This window comes from Telmatherina bonti, assembly GCF_933228915.1.
Source record: "Telmatherina bonti genome assembly, chromosome: 14".
Classification (NCBI taxonomy): Eukaryota; Metazoa; Chordata; class Actinopteri; order Atheriniformes; family Telmatherinidae; genus Telmatherina; species Telmatherina bonti.
Genome location: NC_136612.1, coordinates 8,647,541 through 8,656,919, shown reverse-complemented (window position 1 = coordinate 8,656,919; position 9,379 = coordinate 8,647,541). Strand labels below are relative to the sequence as shown.

At 43.3% G+C, this 9,379-nt stretch overlaps 1 protein-coding gene across 1 annotated transcript; it reads left to right on the top strand.

The window, feature by feature from the left end:
- Window positions 1-3,393: 3,393 nt before the first annotated feature.
- LOC306765256 (tripartite motif-containing protein 16-like) lies at window positions 3,394-5,001 on the top strand (the record flags this gene model as incomplete). The annotated part of the gene is made up of 1 exon (XM_079252660.1): window positions 3,394-5,001. The coding sequence occupies one exon, from the start codon at window positions 3,394-3,396 to the stop codon at window positions 4,999-5,001; it is 1,608 nt and encodes a 535-aa protein (XP_079108786.1).
- Window positions 5,002-9,379: the final 4,378 nt, after the last annotated feature.

Here is a 9,379-nt window from a genome sequence, read left to right as displayed (position 1 = left end):
CGCGCTCTCACTTTCTCACTACGCCACAATTGCTCATGTTCACTCCTTTTTTCACTTCCACCAGTCTGTAATTAGCGGGATTGCAAAAACATGTGGAAGGTTGAATTAAACTCCAGTGAAGATCTGAAAGACTTTATTGTTCAATGTAAAAAACTTTGTTGAATGTGTTCAAGGTTAATCAAAGTGTTGAAATGTTGCAAGGAGCATTGTAGGAACTAAAATGAGGTGTCTTCAGAAAGTAGACTGTAGTTCCCTTTTCTCACTCTTATTTATAAGCATCTGAACAGACACGGTACACAACATGGCATTTTCTCTTCTTTGTCTCTTTCCCACTCTCATATTGCCTTCTATTGTTGAACACCACATAAACCTTAATATTGAACTATGACATCTTCAATTTAATTCCTTTGAACTATGACATCTTCAATTTAATTCCTTTGCTCCTTGAAGTGAGCGGCTGAAACCAATAGCTCACATGGACCAGCTTACAACACTCCATGCAATCACACAAGCAACAGTCACCAAATGACAGTAGAGCTAGCTATTAAATGCTGCATTTGAACCGAGCCTTGTATATGTGTACCGGTGTACAAAATGGACCAGTCACTGAGCTGACTTTCGTTTTGTCCAATCACAGGAAAGGATTTGCAAAAACAAAAACCTGGATAACTTGAAAAGTTTAAATGTTAGAAAGACCAAAAGTCATAGCACATATCTCATGAATGAGCTGAACAGTGTGAGACTTGAATGGTTAAAGTGAGGCAAAAGGTGTAATTTCTTTGACTTTTTATTTGAGCCTATATATTGTCTTTGTTTTGTTTTGTTTTTTTCTTAGAATGTATGCTGTTGCAGTGAATCATTTTAAAGAGTTTTTTCTGAATCTTTTTCTTCTACATCAGGGCTTTTTCTGCTCCTTTGCCACAACATGGAAACTTGTCTGGATCTGCGACTGGATGAAAAACAATCTGTCCTGAAAAGGCTTTAAAGCTGCTTCTGAAAGTGTAGAGGGGTTTAAAACAGATGAAGTGATAAAAACAAACACTCCATTTGATTTTGTTTTCCCTCGAATTTCTTTTTTATTTGACATACATGATAGGAAAGCAAAGTGTTTCTCAATTCCAGTCCTCAGGCCCTCCTGCCCTGCATGTTTTAGACATGATCCTCCTCTAAAGACCTGAGTCCAATTATTCAACTTCCTCATCGAGTTCTTTGCAGCCTGTTAATGAGCCCTTTATTTTCTTCAGGTATGTTAAAGTAGGGTTTCCAATAAAAAATGCCTGGGGGGGGGGGGGGGGGGGGGGGCTGAGGACCGGAATTGAGAAACACTTCGATAGCAAGATCAGCGCTGTTCTACATCCAGCCGCTAGTGGGCGCTAATCGCCCCAGTGGTGTGAGGAAGAGTAGGGTCACACACACAGACCGGTCCATCAGGACAGAAGAAGAAACCTTCCAGTTTGAATAGCATAACAACAACGCAACGTGTGTGTCTCTGTTTCCCACCACAGGTCAGTAAATACTCATCAAAATAAGTGCATGTTGCAGACTTTGATTGTTGTAATAGTTGTTTATGGAGTAGTTTGTTTTCGGTTGTAAACGAAGCAGTTTGTTGAGAGATTGGTAAGAAAATAGCAGTTTAAGATGGTCTGCAGACTAATGTTAATGTTGGTGGATTTGGATAATGGAGTGTGTGTGGCAATCTAACCCCCACATAAAGACAAAGTTAATGTATGTTCCCTCTTAAGCTTGTTACAATCCTCCACGAGAAGCAAGAAGTAAGTTCTTGCTCTCGAGGCTGCAGGAACAAAGAAAAGCATTGTTTTTCATCAGATCTATTCATTCTCCACGTCCACGAGAAGCTTCATCTGCAGTGTGGGGGGATCACTGCTGGTGGAGGTCTGCTTTTATGTGCAATGAACCTGGTTATGAAGAACAAAGAAAAGCATTCATTCTCCACACCTGGTTGTGCTTCTACTGGCTTTAATCTGTTTGTGTTCCACATAACTCAAACATTTATGCGCGGATTTTTGTGAAATATTCAGGAGTTGTTGGAAACGTGAAATGGAAAACATTAAATTTAGGTGGTGATCCGGATCAGGACTTCTTTGCCGATGTTTGCGCTCTTTCAGTACTTTTCGGGTTTCATATTTAACAGCAACTTTGTCCGCCGCAGGGCGAGTTGTGCACGCGGCTGGGTCCGTGTGTTTCAATGCCACGTGTTGTAAAAATATTCGTACTTTCTCTCCAAGTCGATCAGCTGTTATATCAGAATAATCTGCTTTACCTGCAACAGCTAAAACGCTTTTCTGTGTTAACCACGCCCACCTAAAATGCCCGACCAATGACGCGATACTTCTCGGTAGCCAGGCAACCCAGACTCTGTATTGAATATAAAGAGCACTCCAGTCAGGCTAGGCTAACTTATCGCCCCGCAAGAGGAAAAACTTCTGCCAGCCTGATATGTCGACAACTGCCTTCAAACCTTAGACTGTATATAGTGTGAAAGCCTATGCGGAAGTGTATTAAACTGCAGTTCCCCCCTCATCCACTAGGGGCTGCAAAACAGCGCGAATCCCCATAGACTCCCATGTTAAAAAGACAAACTTCACAGCAGAAATAAACATGTTTACAGCCTGGTACAAAATTCATTTTAGGTTTAATGGGTCAGGTTTACCTTTGTGACAACTGTTGGGGTAGTGAATATTTTTCTAACTCGCCCGTTTAAAAGTAATTTAATCTCAAAATTCTGCCTATTTAGGGGCGTGTTCTTTTGATTGACAGGTACCCGATCTCCCGCATCAAGTAAGAAGAACGTAGAACAACCGCAGTTTTTAGTCGGTTAACAATGTGACTTAGCTTTAGCCCGCTTACCTCCATTATCTCCGGGTTAGGTCGGTTAGGTCTTAGCTACAGACAGCCCATAGTTCACTCGATGTCAATCATCCACCATGACGCTGTCTTCTGGGCAAGATGGTGATGGTAGGAACCGCCCACCGAGCTTTAATTCAATATAGTATATTTTATGATGTGTACTGGTAATCCACTTGAGACATATTAAGTCGATGAAATGTGAAGAAATTGTCTTTATAACATGTTTTTGCCAAAAGTAAATGGGACTGAAGGTCACATTGTGTTATGATACCTGACTCATGAAAAAGAATAAACCTTCCAGTTTGAGCAGCATAACATCAGTTCAACGTGTGTCTTTTCTGTTTCTCACCACAGCTTGACACATTGAGACCATAAAGACAGAAAGTCAATCTAACACCGTCACTGCAGCTGAGAGGTAAAATGCCGAGGAAAAGATATGTGGTGAAGCCAATAATCTACTCTTGTTCCATCTGTCTGGATCTACTAAAGAAACCAGTGGCTATTCCCTGTGGACACAGCTACTGCATGAAGTGTATTAATCGCTTCTGGGATGAAGAGGACCAGAAGGGAATCTACAGCTGCCCTCAGTGCAGGCAGACCTTCATACCGAGGCCTGTCCTGGGGAAAAACGCCATGTTAGCAGCTTTAGTGGAGCAGCTGAAGAAGACTGGACTCCAAGCTGCTCCTGCTGATCACTGCTATGCTGGACCTGAAGATGTGGCCTGTGATGTCTGCACTGGAAGAAAACTGAAAGCCAGCAAGTCCTGTTTGGTCTGTCTGACCTCTTACTGTGACAAACACCTCCAGCCTCATTACAAAGTGGCTCCGTTAAAGAAACACAAGCTGGTGGAGCCCTCCAAGAACCTCCAGGAGAACATCTGCTCTCGTCATGATGAGGTGATGAAGATGTTCTGCCGTACTGATCAGAAGTGTATCTGTTATCTCTGCTCTGTGGATGAACATAAAGGCCACGACACGGTCTCAGCTGCAGCAGAAAGGACTGAGAGGCAGAGAGAGCTGGAGGTGAGTCGACTAGAAATCCAGCAGAGAATCCAGGACAGAGAGAAAGATGTGAAGCTGCTTCAACAGGAGGTGGAGGCCATCAATCACTCTGCTGATACAACAGTGGAGGACAGTGAGATCTTCACCCAGCTGATCCGTCTCATCCAGAAAAGAAGCTCTGATGTGAAGCAGCAGATCAGATCCCAGCAGGTAACTGAAGTGAGGCGAGTCAAAGAGCTTCAGGAGAAGCTGGAGCAGGAGATCACTGAGCTGAAGAGGAGAGACGCTGAGCTGAAGCAGCTCTCACACACAGAGGATCACAGCCAGTTTCTACACAACTACCCCTCACTGTCAGCACTCAGTGAGTCTACACACTCATCCAGCATCAATATCCGTCCTCTCACACACTTTGAGGATGTGACAGCAGCTGTGTCAGAGCTCAGAGATAAACTACAGGACATCCTGACAGACAGATGGACAAACATCTCACTGGCAGTCGCTGCTGTGGATGTTTTACTGCCACATCCAGAACCAGAAGCAGGACCAGAACCAGAACCAAAGAGCAGAGATGGATTCTTACAATGTTCATGTGAAATCACACTTGATCCAAACACAGCACACACACGTCTGTTACTCTCAGACGGGAACAGAAAGGTGACATTAATGAAACATCAGTCTTATTCTCATCATCCAGACAGATTTACTGGCTGGCTTCAGGTTCTGAGCAGAGAGAGTCTGACTGGTCGTTGTTACTGGGAGGTGGAAATGAGAGGAACAGGTTGTGTAGCGGTTGCATACAAGACGATCAGCAGAGCTGGGGATGAAAGTGGATTTGGACAAAATGATAAATCTTGGGCATTATTTTGTAACCAAACTGATTATGAATTTCGCTACAACAGCATCAGAACCTCCATCTCAGGTCCTTGTTCCTCCAGAGTAGGAGTGTACCTGGATCACGGAGCAGGTATTCTGTCCTTCTACAGCGTCTCTGAGACCAGGACTCTCCTCCACAGAGTCCAGACCACATTCACTCAGCCGCTCCATGCTGGACTTAGAGTTGGTCTCAGACTTGGGCTTAGACTTCAGATTTGTTCCAGGGGATCAACCGCTGAGATGTGTAAAGTGGAATAAAGTGATTTTGTGTGTTTGTTGCAGAGTTTATTGTTGTGACGTTTCTGCTCTGCTGTTCTGTTGTTTATTTGACTTTCTTATGTGCTGTTTGTTTCTGTTTGTTTCTTTCTGGAGGAAATCACTGCTGATGATGATTTTTATTTCCTTCAATATTTCTCCACATGAAAATCCCAACCTGCTTGTTCTCTAATTATTAGTTGAATATTTGTGTTTCTGTATTTGTATGTTTTTGTTTCTCTTCAACCTCATGGAGTCAAACAGAGAAATCATGAAAGCTTCCTTCATAACAGATTATTTTACTGTCAACACCTTGTAAATGTACAAATCATTTCTACCTGGAACTACTTTTAGCTGTTCTGAAGATCAAATGTTGTTTTTCTAAATCAATAAAGCATGAAGTATGTAGTTATGGGATGTTCAGAAAGGCTCATTTCCAGGATGAGAAGAAATGACATCATTCATGTTTAATGGGAGACTTTTTCAGCAAACAGCAACAACACCACAAATGAAGGTAGTTTCACATGAAAATCTGACCTGATCCATCTGTGACAAAAGACAAATCAACAAAGACAGATTGTTTTAACCCTTTGCTGACAAGAAAAGCTGTTTTCCCTCATTCATGTTGAGATGAATATGTTCCAGTTTCCATCCATCCATCCGTTGCTATACAGTGATGGATGTCTTTGGATGATGGAGGTCAGTCAGTGGTGTGACTGCAGTGAATGAGTGTCTCCAGCAGGTGGAGACATGTAGATCATAAAGTTCATGTCTGCATCATGAATGTGGGATGTCTGTCATGTGCTGCATAAGTTTGTCATCAGATCAACATTTTCTGTTTGAGGCAAATATTTCTAAAAGCTCCTCTTCTGCTTGACGGAGCTTTTACAGTATTTCAGACGGATAGCAGCTTGTAGGTGGCCGGCTATGAGAGAAGCAGGTGTACGCAGGCTGAAGCTTTGTGTTGCAATGGCTCAAAGTTCAAGTCCCACCTTGGTCCTATTGCTGCATGCATTCCCACATTTACAATGCGGCTCCCTTCATTGTTGACATGCAGCAGTTGTGGCGATGTTGTCTCACCAACAACCTGGACCTGAAAGCAGAAAAGTCTGTTCCAGTTCCAATCAAGTTGGGACATTGTATGAAACAGACATAAACACTAAGTTATGAATTGCTAACCATTTTTAAGCTATATTCATTTAAAATATCTTGTCTTTGTAATGTATTTATGTTCAAACTGAACAGTCCCCAGCTGGTATTAATCCGGTACTGATTAATTGTCCTGCTTGGGAAGAGCAGGGTGCAGACAACACACCCCTATGACAATTCCACCCAACCATACGTTCTAGTCCCTAGAACAGTCTTGCACATCTGTCAAACAGGGTGTGTTTTTTAAATTCTATAGTCTGTTCTTTCCCCATTATTTTCCTAGTTATTAAGCCAATATTGTTGTGGCTGGATCCCTCAAGTGGACCTTTGGGGTACATTGGTTGCTCGGGGTGTGATCTATTTACCACCACATAGGGCTGTTCCTCCCACTTGTCACTGAGCTTGCACCTTTGCCTGCTCCATTGATCCAATACCAACAGTTGATCACCAGGCAGAAGGGGGGGATCTTGGGCAGTACGGTCATATAGTCTTTTTTTTTCTCCCTGCATCTTTCTTTAGGCTACAAGATGCTCTTTCAGAAGCATAACTCAAATGTTGATGGTGCCTACTCACCCAGTCTATCGTGCTATCATGGGGTGTTGGACCATCAGTTCCAGCCATCATATCCACAGGGGTCCTGAAGTGTCAGCCGCACATAAGGAAGGCTGGCGCATAGCCTGTAGAACTGTGAACAGTATTATTATATGCTTGAACCAATCCAGGTAAGTATTCCACCTACCTGCTTTGTTTCTCCATTTCCAAGGTGCCAAGGAGATTTAGGAGAGTCTGGTTTAACCTCTCGCAGGCCCCATTCCCAAATGGATGAGAGGGAGTGGTGCGACTTTTGTAAAACCCACAAATCTGGCACAGTTCTTTGATCTGAAAAACTGAGTTGGGGCCTGGGTCTGAGTGGAGCACTTCAGGACAGCCAAGGGGAAATTCAATATTGTAGTAGATAATAACAAATTGTCTTGTTCCAGAGGTTGATGGCTGTTGGGAGGAATGATCTTCTGTATCTTTCAGTCTTACATCGGACCTGAAGAAGCCTCTCGCTGAACACACTTTGTTATTTCTTCACTGTGTTGTGGGGAGGGTGTGAAGAATCCTCCATCATCTTCATCAGCTTGTGCAGCATTCTTCTTTGGACAATCAGCTCCAGCGGCTCCAGAGTTACTCCAAGCACAGAAGCAGCTTTCTTGATCAGTTTGTTGATTCTCTTCAAGTCTCTGGTTCTGATGCTACTACCCCAGCATATGCTGCAAAGCTGACTGCACTCTTCACAACAGACTTATAGAAGATATGCAACATCTTGGTGCAGACGTTAAAAGATTGCAGCTTCCTTAAGAAGTAGAGTCTGCTCTGACCTTTCTTGTAGATGTAATCGGTGTTGCATTTCCACTCCAGTTTCTTGTCCAGCTGAACTCCAAGGTACTTGTATTTTTCCACCTCCTTTCCCAGGATGGAAACAGTGCTTTAGACCTCTTCAAATTTGACCTTTTTCATCAAACATATACAAACTGATATCATTCCATTCTCCAAGGTCTAAATAAACTAAATATATCAGTGACTTTTATCTTGGACCTTGGCTGTGCCTGCCTCATGAGCCATGTAGTTTTATTATTGACGTTATTCAAAAACAATGCAAAATTCGGGACATTATGTCCTTGTTTTCATTGTAGCTTCCCAGAGGTTGATGCTATAGCACTGAAAGTTGAACCAAATGAAAGATAATAAAATGTTCTTGCATGTGGTTGTAAACACATTAACACCTGTGAAAATTTGAACTACTTTTATTTAGGTGTCAACAAGAGTAGTGTGCCAGTCACATTTCACTCCAGAAAGTGAGACTCTGGGCCTACCAGGTCTGTAAGAACTGTAGCTGTGTTGAGGACAGTGGCTTACCTTTCCTGTAACTCTAAGGTGTTTCTGACAGCTTGACTGCAGGTCATGCTGTTTGTATTGTATTGCAGCATTCATTCATTTACTGAATCCAAGTAAGGGTCCCAGCGGCCTTTGGACTTTGGAGTTATCAGAGTATTTCTGCAGGTGACAGGACTCAGAGTTGTACTGGAAGTCTGAGGTGTACAGAGTGAAGAGGAATGGCCAGAGTACAGTTCCTTGTGCTGCTGACCTCCATCTCAGACACACAACCTTTCAGTCTCACAAACTGTGGTCTGTTTGTGAGGTAGTCATAGATCCAGGTGGTTGTGGAGGTATCCACCTGGAATTTATGGAGCTTCTCACATAAAAAAGCAGACTGAATGGTATTAAAAACACTAGAGAAATCAAAGAACATGACCCTCAGAATGCTGCCTGAATGGTCCAGGTGAGAGTGTTCTCTCTGGAGCAGGTATATGATGGCATCTTCAACCCCAAGTCCATTACGATATGCAAACTGTAATGGGTCCTGAAAGGTGTTTACTTGCTTGTTGAGGTGAGCCAGAAAGAGTCTCTCCAGGACTTTCATGATGTGAGATGTCAGGGCAACTGGTCTGTAGTCACTTGGTTAAGCTGGTTGTGTTTTTTTTAGGCACTGGAACAAGGCAGGAGGTTTTCCACAGCACTGGGACTCTATTTTGTCTCAGACTGGTGTTGAAAAGGTGCTGGAGAATCGGAGACAGTTGTTTTGAGCAGGTCTTGAGAACTCTGGAACTGACACCATCTGGACCTGCAGCCTTGTTCTGGTTCAGTTTCTCAAGTTGCTTCTTAACCTGACTGCAGGAGACAAACAAGGTGGAGGTCTCAGGATGTCCTGATGTGGAGGGAGATGAAGCTGTGTTCTGGTCCATGACTGAGCTGCAGGGTGACAGATTGGAGGCGTGACAGGAAAGCAGTGGGCTTATGGAGGGTGTGTGGTCTGTTGGGCTGGAGGTAGGGGGTGAACTGAATCTGTTGAAGAATATGTTCAGCTCATTAGCTCTGTCCAGACCTCCATCAGGCTGGTCCCCCTTTAACTTGAAGCCGGTGATCTTCTTCATTCCAGACCACACATCCCTCACGTTATTCTGCTGGAGCTGACTTTCTAACTTCTTCCTGTTGTCCTCCTTGCACTTCTTAGTTTGTGTTTAAGTTGTTTTTGTGTTGCCCTCAATAACTCCCTATCTCCAACCCTGAAGGCTTTCTTTTTGATGTTCAGCAGCTTTTTCAGGTCACTGGTGATCCAGGCTTTGTTATTGGGGAAGCACCTCACTGTTCTTGTTGGGACGATGCTGTCCACACAGAAGTTTATGTA